The 20,843-nt window shown below is 35.0% G+C and overlaps 1 protein-coding gene across 1 annotated transcript in view; it reads right to left on the minus strand.

The window, feature by feature from the left end:
- The window catches only part of LOC149794840 (salivary peroxidase/catechol oxidase-like), a 51,824-nt gene that overhangs the window by 15,757 nt on the left and 15,224 nt on the right, over nt 1-20,843 (minus strand). Inside the window, exons 2-8 of the mRNA XM_089963981.1 lie at nt 20,188-20,389; nt 16,798-16,945; nt 15,630-15,844; nt 10,015-10,197; nt 6,790-6,847; nt 6,149-6,255; nt 3,469-3,570 (exon numbers count right to left, since the gene is read on the minus strand). Coding sequence (XP_089820107.1) covers nt 3,469-3,570; nt 6,149-6,255; nt 6,790-6,847; nt 10,015-10,197; nt 15,630-15,844; nt 16,798-16,945; nt 20,188-20,389 — 1,015 coding nt within the window. The remainder of the gene's footprint in view (nt 1-3,468; nt 3,571-6,148; nt 6,256-6,789; nt 6,848-10,014; nt 10,198-15,629; nt 15,845-16,797; nt 16,946-20,187; nt 20,390-20,843) is intronic.

Genomic DNA, 20,843 nt, shown 5'->3' on the forward strand with positions numbered 1-20,843 from the left:
CAAAGAATAGTGCAGGCATATTATGCGTTGGCAGGTCTGTGTCAACGATGCTCCCAGTTCGTTGCGCTCCATGCACAACAGCAACAGCAACAGGATTTTCCTACTCTTTGTCGTATCATCCTCTTCGAGTTCGTCATCATTTTGTGATGTATTTCTTTTTTAAATTTAAAATCTAAAGTTTCACCAGTACTATTTCTTATACTTTGGACATATTAAGTAAACACTACCGAAAAATACTGAGCCCCTTTTCCTAAGAATATTAATATGAGGTTCATACGTTGCCCATGTAATGATTCACACATGGCACACTACATTATATGTCAGTAGCACTCTAGAATTGTCGATAAGCAGTATTTGATTGACATTTATCGATAGGTAATTGTGAAAGACGTGTGTAAAATAATTGGTTGGATAGTTCAGAGATAATCTTAACAAAAAAAAGAAGAAAAAATATGGAAAGTACTCTATCAAGCTTTCATGACATAGTCTTATAAGAATAGTTATACTCAAACCTAGAGCCAGCGACATCAGAAATGGAAGTTAAGTGAAGAAGACTGGAATAACCGATGCAACAAAACAAAATTTAGGTTTCTTCTCTAATAATATCGTACTACATTTACATTAGATTACTAATACAGTCATATATAACATTTGCTGCTCAGATATTCCAGCTGATGACATATATTCTGGAACTTTTAAAAATTACAAAAATTATATCGACTTAGACAAATATATTGTCCATTTGTTCCATAGACCAAACAGAATAACAAACTGAGAATAAGACTGTTTTAGCTCTGAATTTTCTCACCTTTGCGATGAAAGATGTTGTTCAGGTAAGTTCTTTCCTCTCTTTGATCAGCTCCACTTTCAAGACGTGAAACTTTGTTTAAAATATTGCATGTTTATTGTTTTCTGTAAAATGTCTATATAGTAATGTAGTTTGCACTCTACTTCAAGCTACTGTTTTCAGTAGTAGCTACAATGTTAGTTAGGAACTACTCCCAGAGACATGGGTTTGCCGCGATACATCGTAGAAGATAGCAGTTGTGTATTCTGAACGTGCTTGATTAATTTCTGTGTGTGTAGCTGCTTGTGTCGTCCTGGATTTCATGTCAGATGGGACCCCCAAAATACTTAAACTTTTGCAGTGAGTCAAAAATGGATTTCAGGCACTTGGAAACGGTAACTCTGTGAATCCAGTGGATGGGGCAAAAATAGAAACGGCCTTTTGAGCGCTTTCGGATTGCCACCACGTGTAATGCTCATCATAACAACTTTGGTGCAAAGACGAATGCAGCAATAAAATATCGTCTGGCAATCGGACTTTTTGTTGCCAAAATGCTAAGTGAAAGCATAAATTACCATAGCAAAAGCCAGAAGTACTGACGAAAAGTCCAAAACGTGACTAAAGTCAGTCTTTCAAAGATTTTGATGAAATTTCGAAACTGAACAAGGCATTATGCGTTAAACCTTGATCGGCCAATAGAAATAAACTGCGTCAGCTGCGAAAAACAAGTCATGATTGTCAAGCAAATACACAAAATGTCACAAGTGCAACAAGAAAACACAGTAAAAGTGAAAAAGGCCTTACTAATAGTAAACTGTGCGGACGTTTAAGAAAAATGTACTACTTTGTTATTGTCTATGGCTCATTGAGATTGTTTGATTTCACATTCAGCGAAACGCCAGATCTAGTACATGCAAAAACGTTATTTTTTTATCTCAGTAACTATATACGATGATGATAAGAAGACAGGCCACGCGTTTTTGAACATTTGTGAGACCTCAGACCATTTCATTATTGACACTGAAGCAGGCGCAATAGTTATGCCTGAAACAATTTAAAACTCTCTTCCAATAAAGCCAAAGCAGAGACGACTGCAATCTACGTTTTTCTGCCCTGAGGGAGTCTATAATCTAGAGGCGAGCTTATGACACAAACATTATATAAGGAAATATCATACCGGTTTTGGTTATGCGCCATCAAGGGCCTAAGTGTCACCAATCTCACTGGACACGAAGTTGCGCATGCAAAGGGTCCTGTGAAGAGAGTTGAAGAGCTCGAAATAAACAACCTTTGTGAACCTTGGCCTGCAGAAGTGTGAACCATTAAACATTGTATTCAAACATGATACCATGCCATAGAATATAGCCAGGACCGTACCATTCCATTGTGTCGAAGGTGAATGAATTGACAATATGTAGCAAGAAGGCATCATTGAGAAAGTACATGAGCTCACAGAATGGTGTGCTCCTTTGGACTGGTATCAACTGGAACAAATTTAACAAGGCTATAGAATGGAAATATTTATGCTTCAATCTACATATCACCCAAGCCGACAGGCTCCATGGTCTTCTCCAAACTTGATTCAGAAAGAGAATTCTACCAAACACCTTTACATCCGGAAAATGCAAAATTTACGACCGATATTACACTGTTGGGTCCTTACTACTTTAAACTAGTCGAATTTTGTATAATGTCAGCCCCAGAAACTAACCCTTCCCAACAAAACCAAAACAAAGTCGGAGCTACTGACTGATAATGAATGGAAACGGCCATTGTGAATGATATACTGATTTACGGCTGAATCATGGAGGATCATGACAAACGTCTACATTTGGCACTTGAAACATTCCAAAGGAGTGACTTTAATCTCATCCAAGACGAACATGAATGTTACAAGAACTGAAGTTCTTCGGTCACGTGATCAACTCAGATGACATCCCCAATCTAGCAAAGGTTGCCGCATTGAAAGACCAAGTTTCTCTATCAAATATCAGTGAGATTATCACACCGTGGGCATGATCAACTACCTTGGTAGATTCCTCCCTATTTTTTCTACAAATAATTCGACCAGTTATGATCCTGATTTAAACTGGTTTAATCTTGGAAACTATTGCAATATATATATATATATATATATATATATATATATATATATATATATATATATATATATATATATATATATATATCGCCATTGGTATTACCAAGATTGGCAATTTCCAAGCACTCACACAGCTTCACATATCTGATGAGTCTCTTAAGCTGAGCTTGACCCTGTGTTTCCTGTAAGTCACTAATTCAATTTGCACCATGGACGTGAAATCATAATAATGTGTTTCGCAAAATTATTTCATATTTATAACTTTGCTGTTTAAAATGTATGAATAAACCCAAGGCATTATAAATTGTATATGGTGGTGCTAAGCGCCCTAATCATCCGAATGTACGCTTAGCTGAAGAAACATCTGAGGCATGAACATGTCACTTGTTTCGTGATGGAGCAAGCATCTCACACAAAAGCAAAGATATGCATTGGTCTCCTCGTTCAGATTCAAAATACATATATATAATAGCCACACCGATTTTTTATGCGTTGTATGAAGTGAGCACCCATATGAGATACTCTGTGTATATTTGATTTAATCAAAGGGACGGGAATAAATATATGTTTACATTTATACCTCTTTCATATGCTCGAATTTCGCGAGCATCCTCGTCATTATGTCCATAGAGGAAGGAGGCGTCAAGATAGGACGAGGCTTGATTCAGCTGATTCCGGGGACCTGAGTAAAGGATAAGGTAAATATTTTATATCAATTTGAACCATACCGTTTATAATCACACATGCAAACATAAAATATACAAAATATACCGTATCTCTGGATATTTCGTGGAGATTTCATTTTTTCCATTTTGCCAACAAGAGTGCAATTATCACTATGTCATTTTTGTGTTTGCTTATCCAGATATGGTTTGACATTATATTTGGTTGCTTCGTTCCATTAATAGTTTTTGCTATCTCTGCAGTTGTACACATTATTAAACTATAGCCTAAAGGACCGTTGATTCAACAGTAAAGACAGCTACCGTAATAAAATTATTCTCATATCTTTCTAAAACTATGATGTAATTTATACCCATAATTAGTCAAGAAGATGATGTAGTTATTGTAGTTGTTGTTGATGATGATGATGATGATGATGTTGATGATGATGATGATGAGGAGGAGGAGGAGGACGATGATGATGATCATCATCATCGTCATCATCATCATCATCATCAACAACATCATCATCATCATGATCATGATGATGAATATCGATTATGTTAGGCTCTTGTACAAATTAGGACAATATTTATGTTCCACATTAACCAATTTATGATATTTCGGACATAAATAAAGTCTTTCCATGTAACTAAACATGTAAAGTTATAGGGTCCAATCCCTTGTTGAAAACTAAGTCACGGCATAACTGCACTCAGTATTATTATTCAACACTCAGTATTATTATTCAATTCTTAACTGTCGTCTGCTCTTTTTTGGGAGGCGTATAGGTTGTGGGTGTGGCATATCATCTTAGTGATTTGCAGTCTCAACCGTATACATTTAAATAAAAATTGTAGTAACCAGTTAATATAAGTTTACTTAAGTTTTATGTTTTTTTGGCAGAGTAACAAACGTAGGTCATTTAGTTCAAGGCAATTACATTGAAGTTCCTTGCCAAAGGACACATCATGGTGGCTGACCGGGACCTACTGAATGCTAATATTAAAACTTGCACTGTTTCAGACGAGAGTCAAGGAGGCACCGCGGTTCGTAGCAACGGGTTGAACTCCATGTCAAGCATGACCATCAAGTGATCTTCACTGTGTGTTTTATTTAGAAATAAAATTTAGTGCCACCAATAACTAAGTTCAGAATGAACTGTGTTTTGTAAAAAGAAAATTCAGCACAATATAGGCTATACATGGCGGCCAGTATTAATGGTGTAGGAAGAACCCGGGCAAACCCCAGAAAGAACCACCGACCCACGCGAAGCTACTGGCAAGCTTTCTCACATATCCACATTGGCAGAGCCCGAGACTCGAACCCACGCAGACAGAGGTGAGATGGTAGTGATCCGTGACGGAGAGTGCTTTAGACCACTCGGCCACTCGGGCCCGCCCCCCCCCCCCTCCATACTTGTCAACATATGGATACAACCTATTAATATGACTACACTTTTCTGCATATGGATACAATTATACATACAGTTGTCTGCAAATAGGTACAAATATTCCTACACTTGTCTGCATAAGGATACAATATGCCTACACTTATCTGCGTATGGTACAAATATGTCTACACTTGTCTGCATATGGGTACAATATGCCTACACTTGTCTGCATATGGTACAAATATATCTACACTTGTCTGCATATGGATTCAATATGCCTACACTTGTCTGCATATGGTACAAATATGTCTACACTTGTCTGCATATGGGTACAATATGCCTACACTTGTCTGCATATGGTACAAATATATCTACACTTGTCTGCATATGGATACAAATATGCCTACACTTGTCTACTTTGGTTTAGTTTATGTGCAGTCTTGCTAACAAGCTCCTTAGGAAGGATAGAGATAAATACAGACGAACACAAAGAACATACATATTGCATCCCTAATTAGCTGGTCAGGTTTAACTTGTCTTGTTCGTGCTGTGCCATCACCTCAAACGTACACTAGCATTAGAATTATAAGCGATATTAGCTATTTTTATGGACGTGCTTAGCGATCATGCAAAACAAATAATGAAATACGGTTTTGTATTCTGTAGTCGGAAGATGTAGATATTTTGACGTTTATTAATTTCAAAAGAGCAGTCTTTACATGACACCATCATGCGAAGAGAAATAGGAAGATCAACAAAACGGAAACAGTCAATTTGTATATATTACAATAAGATTAAACACGATGAGATAAGAACGTACCGTACATAATATATTTTAAAAAAAAAAACGGACTTATTGACATTTCTCTCTTTCATTACTATTTGGTTTTCTGTCAATACTAAATAGCTATGCACATTATATTTTACTTGGCGTTTCTCTTTGCTTCTTGACGCTTAACATATACAAGTATCTGACAATAAAATAGACTAAGGTATGTATCATCAATCAGTGCCTTATCACAAACATTATATTCCCTTTCTGTATGAAATTTCCATCATTCATTCTGTTTCATCTTCTGAAATGTCGCTCAATAATGTTCTTAATTTATCGAAATCAACGTTAAAAATAAATTACAAAACCATTAATCAACTATGTATTAAATACGCACGTTGCCAAACAAAGCAAACATTTATCATAACTCACCAAAACCGCACATGTCGTCATGCCCGGCAACTGATCGAACAAAATTCATACATGGATTTGAGAACCGTTCATCGTTTTCCGGTATAGATATAGGGAAACATGCGGATCTGAAAGATAAAATATAATAAAGAAACCAAGATAATACTTTAAACGGTTTTTTCCTTGTCACAGATTTATTTTCAGTTTCTAAATGGTTCCTTGCCTTCACTAAATTATCTTAATAATTGTCTCGAAATATATTTTTCAGAGAAAAATACTCGATGATAGAACAGCATTGTGAATACCCGTAGCTTTAACACATTGAAAGGGCATTCCTAATATGGACAAGGTACGACTATTCTGTGAATCTTACGATGTACTTACGCTTCAAGCACATTCTTGTGTACATTGCATAGATTTTAAAAAATATTTTGTCATTTAAACAAACAACAACAGCAGCTTGAAACAGTGCACGACCTTCTTAAGAATCATTTAAAAGTACCTTGGTCGCTTTAATTATTTCCCAAATCCCTATTTTCTGCTTATAATGATTAAAGATGTGGTACGGAATGCTAAAGTAAGAAAACCTGTTGGAATGTTATTCATTCACGAAGGAAGATACAAGTTGCTTGCAACTTAAAACTGATAAATGCCAAACGTACCTCTGACTAAGCAGTTCTTGTGAAATGTTGCAACACATGATGTTCCCGCCCTCAGCACCTAAATTTGTAATAAAATCAAATACTTCAAAGGATTTGTTAAAATTGCAAGTAATATTTAATACATATAAGCGAAGATCCTAGAGAAGTATTTTCCAGCTGATTATCTGGGTTGAAAGTTCCTGCCACAACCCTACTGTCATAACAGGAAATAATTGTAGATTTGTCTTCGTCTTGTGAGTGATACATCATATTTTACTGGTATATATGTACATAGACATCATCCTGTTTACAGTTTTATCTGTGGCATTTTCATTTACAGGGGAAAAGCAAATACAATTAGAAATGCGTTCATTTTCTAGCAAGTAATAAGCAATCTATCACACTGGCCTCTAATCAATGAAAACAGCTGTAATGTCTAAACTATTTCAATAAACTCAAAGGAAAACAACATTATGACATATGATTTGTCAGGCTGATAAAGCTACATATTTTGTCACGAATGGCGGATTTTTCTTTGTCATTGCAGATTTGTGGTGTCAGTAACATATTCGCTTTTGTCCTTTGAAGCATGTATACGTGTGTGTATGTACCGCTGTCTCCATATACAGCACGACATTTCAAATAGTTCAAGACTAATGCTTCATTGATAGATTAGTGGTGCTTATCATTCATCATTCCGAGAACTAAGGCATCACCATCATTCATTGCTTACCGTATTCGCTACTCTATAAACCTCATCATACTACGAAGAGATTAGACTCGGATCCGCGATCGCACAATTAGACTCGGATCCGCCACAGTATAATTAGTCTTGGATCGGCCATAGCATAAGGCGCCGATAGATTTGGATCTACACAAATCCTCGTACTCGTGCTGTCAAACAAACGGTTAAAACCTTGATGTGCTTGCGCATAATGCGATACCAGAAATAGGACTATATGGTACGCTGCTGGGCTAGAATTATAGACAGAGTAATACGGTCTTCGTAATTCTATATCCTGTAAACTGCTTTTCAAGTTAATGTCGTAAATTGTTATGACTTTAAAACCAAAAATTGCATTTGCTAAAAAATTAAGTGCGGAAAAAAAGAAAAACTTCATCTTCAGTTATAAATTTAAATCGATGAAAAAGGAACATTGAGAAATGAAATGTTAAAATCGCGAAAAAAAAGAAAAAAAGTAAGAGGAATGGAGAGAAACATACGAGACGTAATTCAAGTCATTTTTATATAACAACATCATAAAATATTAACAATATCGCCGTTTCCTACCAACTTTTTCATTCATGCCTGCCGGGAACATATGTTTTCTATTAGTATCAACATTTATTTATGAAGCTGAGAAAGACAGTCTATCAGAGAGTGCTTCAAGAAATAAAAACGATCCCAAATACTAATTTCTAATAAATTAAATTTTATTTTTAAAACAAACGCTCTGGAGTCATTTAATAAAATGAGTACACAGATGTTAAAGAAGCTGTAAAGTCGCATTTTGGGGGATAAAGGTGATAAACTCAATCAACATATGGAGACGATGATAAATATAACAAAAATGTATACTAAACAATCTGTCAGTTAAGCTTCCTGGGAATCAATAATCTGAAGAAAAAAACATTTATTTGAAAATATTTTCCTTCACGAGACGTAGCATGATCCATCTGAAATTGCATACCGAAGTTCAAAGTTAAGGTGGGCATACCTAAGCAAAAGTTCAAACTGCAGGCTAAACTTTGCTGATACAAGCTATTCAAAAGTATGATACATACATATTCAATAGAATAACGTCAAAAGAGCCAAAAACCATTTTCAAATGAAACATTCCTGTTCAGAAACATTATTTTGCCTTCATTTTATAAATTTATATAATGTTAAAACGTTCGAATGTTCGAACTGGATGTAATAAGGCATAGATGACATTGTTACTCGTGAATATGTTATATTTTACAAAGCACAGAAAACATACTGCACTCATCTAAATCCCATATTTGCATAATGTAATGTATATTCCATAGTTGCATTAAATCCCAAAAAATTTTTTAAACCAACAGAATAAACACATTCTCTATAGCCCTTAAATGTTTATACCCATTATCTTATTATCTAAATCAAATCAGTTAGTTAGGTCTATTCTTTTGCATGAAACAGACTACTCGTACCCTCTCTCTCTCTCTCTCTCTCTCTCTCTCTCTCCACCTTTAGTGCGAAACTAGTTGCACAGAATTTTCGGCGTTTGTGTTGTTTTTTATCACAATTCCACCTTTAGTGGACATTTGTGACAAATAATTTTTATTTTTCGTAATTAGGATAAACACAAAAACTTTTTTGAATTTACTAATCTGGGAGTGCACGTCTCCATAAGGCCCCGCCGAACGTTTTGGCCGGTGGAGGAAAATATTGGAAATATAAGAAGGGCAGCAAAGAATTTGAATATTGAATAGTGATCGACTGTAGCCACGTTTTGTTGTTATATACATATTGGTGACTCATGGACGGAAAAATTGTGTAAATTCATGGAGCTCAACTATGGAATGATATTCGGACCAGGAAACAAGTGGGAAAAATTTGACTTTGGTGAGTTCCCAATGTAGTGCAATGATAGAAATGTACAGTTATGAAAGCTGAATAGCTGGACTTAATCAGTCTCTCTTTATTTCATTTATCATCACGAGAGGTAGGGTTAGTGTGGATGTGAGAGTGTGTGCATTCTTAGTGTTATATGTCAATAAATGTAATATTATTCTTGTATTTCGATTGTCTTCGTCTCTTGAGTAACTAACCCTGTCCTACCGCGTGTATTTTACCTCGTGTAGGGGAGTGGTACAAGTCCCTAAACTAAAATAGGCACCGTAATTTCGAAAATATTTGAACACGCAGCGGGAGCTAAGCCTCAAAACTCACAAATCCGAGATTATACTATAGCAAGACAATGGTCAGATTATACTATAGCAAGACAATGATCACAGAGTTACCCAAAGATGGAAACTCCTTTTGATATTTGTTGTTCCAACCTTATTAACTTTAGTAACACACTTTTAAGTTTTAGTAATATGAGTCAAGAGTTTTTGAGTTGCATGTTCAGGCATCTTCTGGAATACATGCTCAAATTGCCCGAGGACACGTGGCTGAAACGTGCTCTCCAACAAATTAATTTCGAAGATTAAAAATGTATCAATTTCTTTAAACAGACACCTTTGTTTTATTATGCTTTGTATAAAATTAAGACTTGCCCTTCTCAATGGCTGTGTCCGTTAGATCATGATCCAACATCTGTCCCCACTGCATGACATATAAACTTAGATCTCTTTCTGCAAGAGGGCAGCACGGGTCCTGCTTGTGAACAACGTTGCTAACATGGCGCGCGCTGGGCAGTGGTTCACCAGACACGCCAACCTGTTTAGGCATGCTTACGCCTGCAATAAAGATTCGTATGGTAAACACATCTGAACAAGACAAACATGCTTCCTTCCAAGCTCACTCTAAGAATAACTAGAATTTTGTCATGGATAATAAAGTAAGGAGACATTTACAACATGGGATTAGGGTCGACGCCAAAAATGAGATAGCGTCGGATGTGGTTGACTCAGTAGTAGAGTCTGCAATCTGAAAAACAGCAAAAGTTGTTTAGTCATTTGAGACAAGCTATAGATTTCCTAACCTGACTACAACAGTGTTATGCTTTAAAACTGAAATTTGGTTCTCAGACCTTTTATTGCTTTAGCTTAATGCCATACTGGGTTTACGTCCAATTAGATTGTCTTCAGAATAGGCTTAAAGTAAGAATTAGTTTATATCCAATTAGAATGACGGTCTTAAAAAGAAGCTTAATGTCAAACTGGGTTTAAATGCAATTAGATTGACGGTATTCCGTATAAATAAGCTTATTATCAGACTCAGTTTTACACACAATTAGATTGCTGGTAATTCTCATAAATAAGCGTTATATCAGACTGGGTTTACGTCCATTTAGACTGATTATCTTTAAATTAAGCTTAATGTCAGACAGGACTTACGTCCAGCTAGATAGATGGTCTTCAAAATAAGCTTAATGTCGGACTTAATTTGATCTTGATGGTCTCCCTCATAAATAAACTTAATACCGGACTGGGTGTACGTCCAATTAGATGACTTGTCTTCCTGATAAATAAGATTAATGTCAGACTATAATTGTGTTCAATTAGATTGATGGTCTTCAAAATAAGCTTAATGTCAGACTATAATTGTGTTCAATTAGATTGATGGTCTTCAAAATAAGCTTAATGTCAGACTATAATTGTGTTCAAGTAGATTGATGGTCTTCAAAATAAGCTTAATGTCATACTATAATTGTGTTCAGTTAGATTGATGGTCTTCAAAATAAGCTTAATGTCAGACTATAATTGTGTTCAATTAGATTGATGGTCTTCAAAATAAGCTTGATGTCAGACTATAATTGTGTTCAATTAGATTGATGGTCTTCAAAATAAGCTTAATGTCAGACTATAATTGTGTTCAATTAGATTGATGGTCTTCAAAATAAGATTCATGTCAGACTATAATTGTGTTCAATTAGATTGATGGTCTTCAAAATAAGATTCATGTCAGACTATAATTGTGTTCAATTAGATTGATGGTCTTCAAAATAAGATTCATGTCAGACTGTAATTGTGTTCAATTAGATTGATGGTCTTCAAAATAAGCTTAATGTCGGACTTAATTTGATCTTGATGGTCTCCCTCATAAATAAACTTAATACCGGACTGGGTGTACGTCCAATTAGATGACTTGTCTTCCTGATAAATAAGCTTAATGTCAGACTATAATTGTGTTCAATTAGATTGATGGTCTTCAAAATATGCTTAATGTCAGACTATAAATGTGTTCAATTAGATTGATGGTCTTAAAAATAAGCTTAATGTCAGACTATAATTGTGTTCAATTAGATTGATGGTCTTCAAAATAAGCTTAATGTCAGACTATAATTGTGTTCAATTAGATTGATGGTCTTCAAAATATGCTTAATGTCAGACTATAATTGTGTTCAATTAGATTGATGGTCTTCAAAATAAGCTTAATGTCAGACTATAATTGTGTTCAATTAGATTGATGGTCTTCAAAATAAGCTTAATGTCAGACTATAATTGTGTTCAATTAGATTGATGGTCTTCAAAATAAGCTTAATGTCAGACTATAATTGTGTTCAATTAGATTGATGGTCTTCAAAATAAGCTTAATATAAAACTATAATTGTGTTCAATTAGATTGATGGTCTTCAAAATAAGCTTAATGTCAGACTATAACTGTGTTCAATTAGATTGATGGTCTTCAAAATAAGCTTAATGTCAGACTATAATTGTGTTCAATTAGATTGATGGTCTTCAAAATAAGATTCATGTCAGACTATAATTGTGTTCAATTAGATTGATGGTCTTCAAAATAAGATTCATGTCAGACTGTAATTGTGTTCAATTAGATTGATGGTCTTCAAAAAAGGATTAATGTCATACTGTAGTTGTGTTCAATTAGAGTGATGGTCTTCAAAATAAGATTAATGTCAGACTCGGCTTACGTCCAATTAGATTGATGGTCTACAAAATAAGATCAAGTGCTAGAACAAACTTTGATTTTAATTCATCGTCTGGACACGCCTGTAGTCTGTGCTAAAGTAAGCTTTCGTTTGGTAAGATCAGTTTTGATTTTTGCGGATCATTTCAAGCTTGGCCTGGTACAACATAATCACATTTATGTCAAAAGCTAAATGAGCTTTTAAGTTTTAAGGGACAATTTCACAAGGGAGTACACGAGTGAGCTGAAGCAATGATTTAAATACCAAATTTTCTGACAGAGTAGGTTAAGAGATATTTTGCTTACATCGTAAAGTTTTAAGAAGTTTGCATCGTGATATTAAACAAGCACCTGATGTTTCAGCTTTTAAAAAAGTATACCACTAAAAATATTTTAATGAACAATCCTAACTTCATGATAGCAAGTTAGTATGTTAACCTTGAATACTAACTTCTCTTATAGTACTATTATTGTACGCAGTAGATATTAACCTAGAATAATTTTATTAACTTCTGTTATATTTGAATTCTTGTATGCTGTCGGTGTTGACTTTGAACAATTTGTATTTACTTGTTATCTTGGAATTCTTGTCTGCGGTAGATACTAACCTTGAATAATGTTACTTTTTATACTTTAATTCTTGTATGCTGTCAACGTTAACTTTTAATAATTTGTAATTACATCTGTTATATTTGAATTCTCGCATGCCGTTGGTGTTAACTTTGAATAAGTTGTAATTATTTCTGGTATATTTGAATTATTGTTATGCAGTAGATGTTAACCTTGCAAATGCTTTACTAATTACATTTTTTAATGGGTTTTTGCATTGTTATCCTGTAAAATAGCTATTAGTCAATTAGTTCATCACATGTAAATAAAGGATATTATTATTGTTATTATTATTATTGTTATTATTATTATTATTATTATTATTATTATTGGTATTATTATTATTATTATTATTATTAGAAATTCGTTATGATCCTGTGCTACCTTATGTTGTTTAGAACTGTGCAAAATTTAAAAGTTCATGAAATTAGTCGGTCACAATTTAGGATGCAATATTTTATTTACTTATTTTATGCTCTTGCGCTTTTATTTCGAACACATCAGACAGTTTAAATTTTACATGTTAGAGGTACAAATATTAGGTTCATGTAAGAAAAGGAAACTATTGCAAAGACATTAAACCCTTTAAAAATACCAAGCTTCGTGTAGTTAGGAAAGCAACCGAAAGCTATACGGGTGAGGTACTGCGAATCTTTCTGGCTCAGTAGACACGAAATAATGACCCTGCGGTGCACAGTTTAGGAGAAGAATTGGTCGTTATATTTTCATCTCTTTACAGCAAACATGAACTGTGGAAGGTCCCGGGTTCGAATCCCGGCCGAGTCATACCAAAGACTTGAAAAATGGTACTAACAGTTGCCTCGCTAAACGCTCAGCATTAAGAGGTTAGTGTTAGGACTGGTAGGCCTGGTGTCAGGATAATGTAACTGGGTGGGTCATCATGCTATATGTCCGCGGCATGGTGCCCCAGTGCTAGACATCACTATAAACTGCCACACTGCTGACATCATAGCGATATGACTGAAATGTTGTTAAAGCTACGTTAAAAATCCAAATCACACACACATACATATTTACATACACACACACGCGCGCGCAAACATTAATAGTAATAGTATGCTCAATAACACGTGCACATGTGCTGAAATGTGAAGACAATGAAAGTCACAGCATTTGTATTTGTAATCTTGCGCTTTACACGTAATGGCGTCTGTTATTATATTTGTATGAATATTCCTACACATTACACGTGATATTTTAAATATTTATTGATGCATGAGTACGAATATATGTATGGCCAACAGGAAGAGCGTTCCTGAGGTAATAAACATTAATTCTAACTGCCCTTACAACAAAATGTTTCATTTGTGTCGAATTTAGCATAACGATTCCATACTGTACACGTTGTTTCGAGCATTCTGTACTTTACTAAGCCACAGTTCTATAATTATATACATTTACTTACGTCGTGATAAAAGGAATATAATGCCTTCGGTTTTATTTTCAAAGTTAGCACATTGCACAGAGGAGGAAAACCCAAAACACCATTCTCGTGTTGTCACACTGATACAAACCCAAAACACCATTCTCGTGTTGTCATGATGATACCAACCCAAAAACACCATGCTCGTGCTGTCACGTTGATACCAACCCCAAAGCACCATTATTGTGTTGTCACACTGATACCAACCCAAAACACCATTCTTGTGTTGTCACAGTGATACCAACCCAAAACACCATTCTAATATTGTCACGATGATACCAATCCAAAACACCATTTTTGTTGGCACGCTGATACCAACCCGAAAAACCATTCTTGTGTCGTCACGCTGATACCAAACCAAAACACCGTTCTCGTATTGTGACGCTGAATTTTACCTCTAAGAACAACATTTAAACTTGCAGCGTGTGTTGTTTATTAATATGTTGCTTTCATCTGACGATATAACATAACAAAAAGGTTCCCTCACGTGAAGAAAGTCACGATAATTAAAGTTCATCAGTACTTAGATACTACTTCGTGTTTTACCAAAATCTAAAAATAATATCCACGTACATTTTCTACAGAACGAGTGTAAGAGAGTCGATCGTGAGAAACATATCAGTTCATATTATGCTTTACACTTTATATTTATTTCTGTTCTCTCGGAAAACTTATCAAAAAATATATAATGGACTGTCATGAGAAATGAATAAGCATTCCGTTACCGTCTTGTAGTTTTGGCTGCAGTTGGTACTGCAAACGTCGTCGTTGTCGTCACTGTTGTCAGTTTAGTCGGCGTTGTTAATAGCGTTGATGTAGTGTGACTGTCAGCGCCCTAGTTTGGTCGTTTAAATCAGTCCTGCTCTTCACTCGTTAAGTTTTATTCAGCAAAAATAAAAAAAAAATCATCTTGCCTAATAGCATTAACAGTCCCGTTTTTTCTAAGACCGCGAACTAAACATATATCAAATACAATAAAGAATACGCTTAGTGTTTTGCCCCCCTCCCCCCCCCCATCCTATGTATAACGTCTACATCGCCAACCGTCAGCGTACTCTAATGTCCCTTTGCAATGGTTAGTATAATCTCTGACACAAGACCATGCATACTATATGCTATCCGTAAAACGTTTGTATTAAACGAATCAATTAAACTATTTTTAATCTATATATTGTTTGCTAGGCATGGCTGGGTACATTTTATCTAAAAACATAAACGAATACGAGGGCAATAAAATGTTTCGCTCACCGTCCATGTACATTGGTGGGAGAAGACGCCTGTGTGGTCGATTCGACCTACCCCAAAGGGGATTGGCCAGGTTGTTGCAGGCCCCGTCAATCCGGCGGTATTTTTCTGAAGGATCACAAGTCTCCTGTCGGCGAATGCACACAGCACCTATCAACTCGTGCCAAATACTGACAACCTGCGGGCACATTGCAAGTTCCACCGGGCTCATTTGTAGGCTGTTAATAATAGTAAAAGTTGTTGTAGCAGAAACTGACTACATCTTGAATTAAATAAATAGTGCAGGTTTTTGTGCAATACTTTGATTCTTTCATGCCAATTTAAAGTAAAAGAAATAGTTGTTTGCTTTTATGTAACATTTTACAGTTAAGTGATGATGCCATAATGAATACTCTTTGCAGATATTTAAAGTGGTAAAATCATTGTTTGGTCCTTTTGTTGTGTATATTTAATTTATGTTTTATGCTACATTATTGATTGTAAGTTGTAAACACAATATTTACGTTGCTAACTTGTGTCCATGATTGTGGGTTTTAAAAATAGTGTGTTTACTGAATTCAGGGCCAAACTTGTTTACAGACAGGCTAGGTTTTTCCGTTGGAAATCTTCACAATCTATTGCGATGTAGGTCAAGTGGTTTGATAAATAATGTATTACTACTGTAGCTGAGTCTGCCAGATATAACTCTAGATGAATTATTTACTTAAATTTTTTGAGTTACTAAAATGCTAAATGGATTAATACAAATTACGTTTCGAATTATTGTGAATTTTAGATGTTCTGGATTGCATCATTGTGATATATCAGGACATTTAATACTATTGGAATTCATTTTGAACATTCTATATTTTTGTTCTTGTGATATGATATTTGGGATTATTTCTAATTTAATTTACAATACTCTGAGTGTCCCATAAACTTTTACTTTGTATTGTAAAGAATCAAATGGTCTGTTGATAATACTTAAAATTGTTGGCTTCGCTTTCTTTCAGTTACATGCTTTGAAACCTTGAGCCGTAACACTTTTGTTAAAAAAAAAAAAAAAACATTTGTCTCCGTGTGCTCTTATTGAAAACAATGTATACCTTAATTAAATACCGGCAATTGTAGGCAGGGGGCATGAATAAAATGTGAGTTGACAATGATAACGTCGTTAAATATACAAACGTACGCCATGGACATTTCCGTAGTGGCATGGTTGACCATGAAACCAGAGTCCACCTGTACGGCGGCCTCAGAATTCAGATGTTGGAAAGCTGCATAGTGCTGGTGATAAGTCTTCGGCTGACTGGGACTGGTGTTCACAGGCTCATCAAAACCTGAAAATATGATTATCAAGCCAACGTTAATGAGAAGCAAAACTAAGCAGCCATTCCGGTAGCGTTTGCAGTTTGTTAAGGTTTGGATTAAAGTTATTATCTTCATATCCGTTGTTTTCACGTGCCGTCACAAAACGCGTGCACTTCTTAGCCATTTGTATTCCCCAGCTGAGTCTACAATAATTTTTCCCATATAATTATGAAGGCAGGTCTCATTTTGTGCGTGAGGATATCCTAATACATCACATTCTGTTGCACATGTCAACCGAAGGGGACCGAATACGTGACTTTTCCCCTTTTTAAAGCAAAACATTGAAATTTCAACCGACTTTATTATTCTTTCATAAATAAATAGATCCATCAATAAACAGACGCAGAAATAAATGGATACACAGAAAGTAGAAATATGTAATGATTTTCAATTTTCATGGGCTGCAACCCAACATTTGGTTACCGCTCAAGTTATTAAGCCAATTATTAAGAACATTCGAGCATATTCGGTTCTGATATTCGACACAAAGTCATGTTCCGTTTGGCACATAGTTGATTTTAATCCACTGAAGATGAAACTTCTTTGAATGGTTATCGCTTTCTTTCAGTATCATCCTATGTCCATCATCTCCACCACAAATACAATATTTGACCATACTAATTAATATTGGTTTGTCAGCTGTCTTTGGCACAAGCACTTGCTTTCGCAAAAAGTATTTGTACGTAGAAATTCTATCATAATACACGTACTATTACATTTTAATTCCGTAATTGATATTGTATCCCGAAGATAATTGTCTGGAAATTCTCTATGAAGATGACAATCTTAGGGACATCATGCAAAATATTTTTTTAAATTCTTAATATTGCCTATTTGTCAGAAATAACTTCATTTCTATATGATGCAATCTGCTTGTTTACGGCTAAACTTTGCTATTCCTTCTTTCGATATAAGCCAGGGAACTTCCAGCTTTATTTTTCTTTCTGTACTATAGAGGAACTTAATTTCAAGTATAATCTGTATACCATTTCGATGAAGCGAATATCATTATCGACAGCTGAATCAGATTTTTATCTTAAATATACGTGATGACTAATGTTGACCAAGGTTTGTTAGGATATCAAAATGGCTGAGCAAGGTGCGCGCGCATTGTAGTATGGGTATCTTCGTACACAATCTTGACGTCTATGAAAATAACATTTAGCGGCTGAAACCCTTGATGAATTCCATCATACTTGGCATGAATCATTGTGAAGTAATTGTATTTCGTTCACCTCATCGACATTTGGGGTTAAGATCACAGTGCAAGATAATTCCTAAAATCATTGATAGGTTTTGTTCATAATTGGACTGAAAATTTACGAAACTGAGGCGATTTCTTCTGTGACACGTCAATTTATAAATTAAATATTTTGGTTTTGCTTCAATTTTCTCATTTGCTGATTTTTCCTAAATTTCCCATTGGATTATGTTCTCTATCATTATGAAGAAACGGCAATTTGCTCTAATTCATTCTTTCGACCATGGGGTCCAGGTGACAGTTGAGACAATTTACGTTAAGGCTTGTTTAGAGTTTTTCATTTGCTTATATTTCCTTATATTTTATGGATTATATTCGTGCCTGGAATGCATCGACATTAAGCTTACGAATAATTCTGTAACACACTTGCTCAGCTTTTTGGCATTTATGGTCTAGATCACATGATTCAGGGAAATGATCCAACTGAGGGTTCATTAGCGACAGATCAGCAAAACTAAAGTGCCATAATATTTATTTAAATGGATAACTACAAATTTTAATGGCGGAGAAAACAAGCTTTAATGTGTTACATATTTTTTTTATACATTCATTTGTCTTATTTTACCTGTTTAGGCGCTAATGAATAGTAGCAAAAAAAGAGCGAAAACAAGTTTTGAAAAATTTAACAAATTATTTTTTTCCTGGAAAAACATTGCAAAATTTCAAAAATAAGAACTTACGGTTTTAATAATCAAATCCAAAAATAATCCAATAATAATCCACAAATTAAATTTTAAACGTCCTAGTAATGACATGAATGCAAGCTCGAGTCCCGACGAAAAAGCCAAGATGGAAGGCGATGACGTATCCTGTAGCCTTTATGGGGCTGTATCGACTACAGTTCTTTTTTAATTCTACAGACAATGATATTCCGGTATTTGAGTTTCCAAATAAAATTTAAATAAATGTCTTTGTCCAAGAATTCTATATGAGCATTCAAATATTTCTAGGAAAAAAAATTAATCTTTTAGAATCCAAATAATTTGAACAACAGTTAACATATAACTCCAAAATGACAACAAAAGAAACCCAATTTACGCCCCAGTGTTTAGAAGCCCAAATGACAGGTCTCTCTCTAAGCAACACTATTAAAACTAACTTATGCGCAATATCAGAAAGCCCAGAATTGCGAAATGAAGGCTGTTTACATATAAAATTTCTTATAGCCCCAGTATGACCTTGATAAAAGACCAATCATTTTACTCTGAGAATAAAATAAATAAATAATTGTTGTTTACTTCTCTCACTGATTTCTTAATCAAGGTCGGGAACTAGGTCAGTTTTAGGTGTTTACAACTGAAGAGTCAAGGTCAAACTATTTTCTGAAAAAGTTCCTACTAAACAAAATTACATTATTTTGACATGTAATGAAATGGAAAAAATATTTTAAAACTTACAAACAATTAAATTAAATCAAATATATATAACAGTTGTTTTTCCAATTTTTAATAAAAATTATATTTTCCCCATTAAAACTTATTTAAATAATCCATTGCACTCTTTACAGATTAACATCTCGTTACAAGACTTGTTTTCAACATGAAGCAGTCAAATTTCATTCCATAAAATGATCGAGAATCAGCACTTTTTGTTTATATTCATTCTCAAAGATAAGTTTCCGTGCTTTTGAACCATCAAAATAATTAAAAATATGTACTTTTAAATTCATTTTTTAAATGGAGAAGATTCACGATTTTTAGAAAATAGTCCAGCAAAGTATTTTCAGCAATATTAAAATGTAAAGGGAACTATGTTAAGAGAACTCAAATCCATACGTTCATCACCCTTAGTATATACAAATTGTTGTCAATTGTAAAATCATAGTCGTTTTAAAGCAATTATTGATAAAATGACATTAGTAGATTCCTCGAGGATTATATGCTATTTATAATGTGTGTGTATGTAAAATCAGTGGTCTGGGGTTTGTGCTGGTTTCGTCTAAGAGCTCACCTATCCTCAACAAATACTCGTTCAATGTTTTCTGCGCCTGTAGGGCCGCCTGTGCTTTCTGAATGGACTGCGAGATGACCTCACGTACTTGTGCCATATTGAGCCTCGCACAAGCCGGTGGAGCCTGGCCCGACACGATGTTGTAATGGAATAGTACAGCTGACCACATCAGTAAAGCGTTCAAGGCTCTATGTGATTCCATCTGAAATAGTATACAGATTATATAAGATAAGCAATACCTGCTGTGATGTTTTACCCCAACCCCTTGTATTATACATGTATTTATAAGTCTGTAAGTGGAGCCAGGTAAGCTTTGTTTTTCCAAGTGCCTAAGTTGGCTAATCTTCTTACGTAACCCAGTCTTTGTTTGAGCTCTTGAGTGGAAATCTGGCGGGAATCTTTGTACATGGGAACACGTGACGTAGACAACTTCAAAGAGCCGGAAGCCGACAATGGTAGGCTGGACAGTACATGGGGACACACAGACTGACATTTTTATGATTGACAGTTCGATCAAATGACCAGAGTCCGTCGCCATCCAATCGGGATGCGTTGTAGGTGGGACTTGATTCGAGAAACTGACATAAGATTTGTACAAGCCTGAAATTCGTCAGTTGGTGTTTAAGAGTCGCAGTGACACACACTCCGTTAGCCAT

The sequence above is a fragment of the Sinohyriopsis cumingii genome, chromosome 7 (assembly GCF_028554795.1).
Source record: "Sinohyriopsis cumingii isolate HCF-2022 chromosome 7, ASM2855479v2, whole genome shotgun sequence".
NCBI classification, from domain to species: Eukaryota; Metazoa; Mollusca; class Bivalvia; order Unionida; family Unionidae; genus Sinohyriopsis; species Sinohyriopsis cumingii.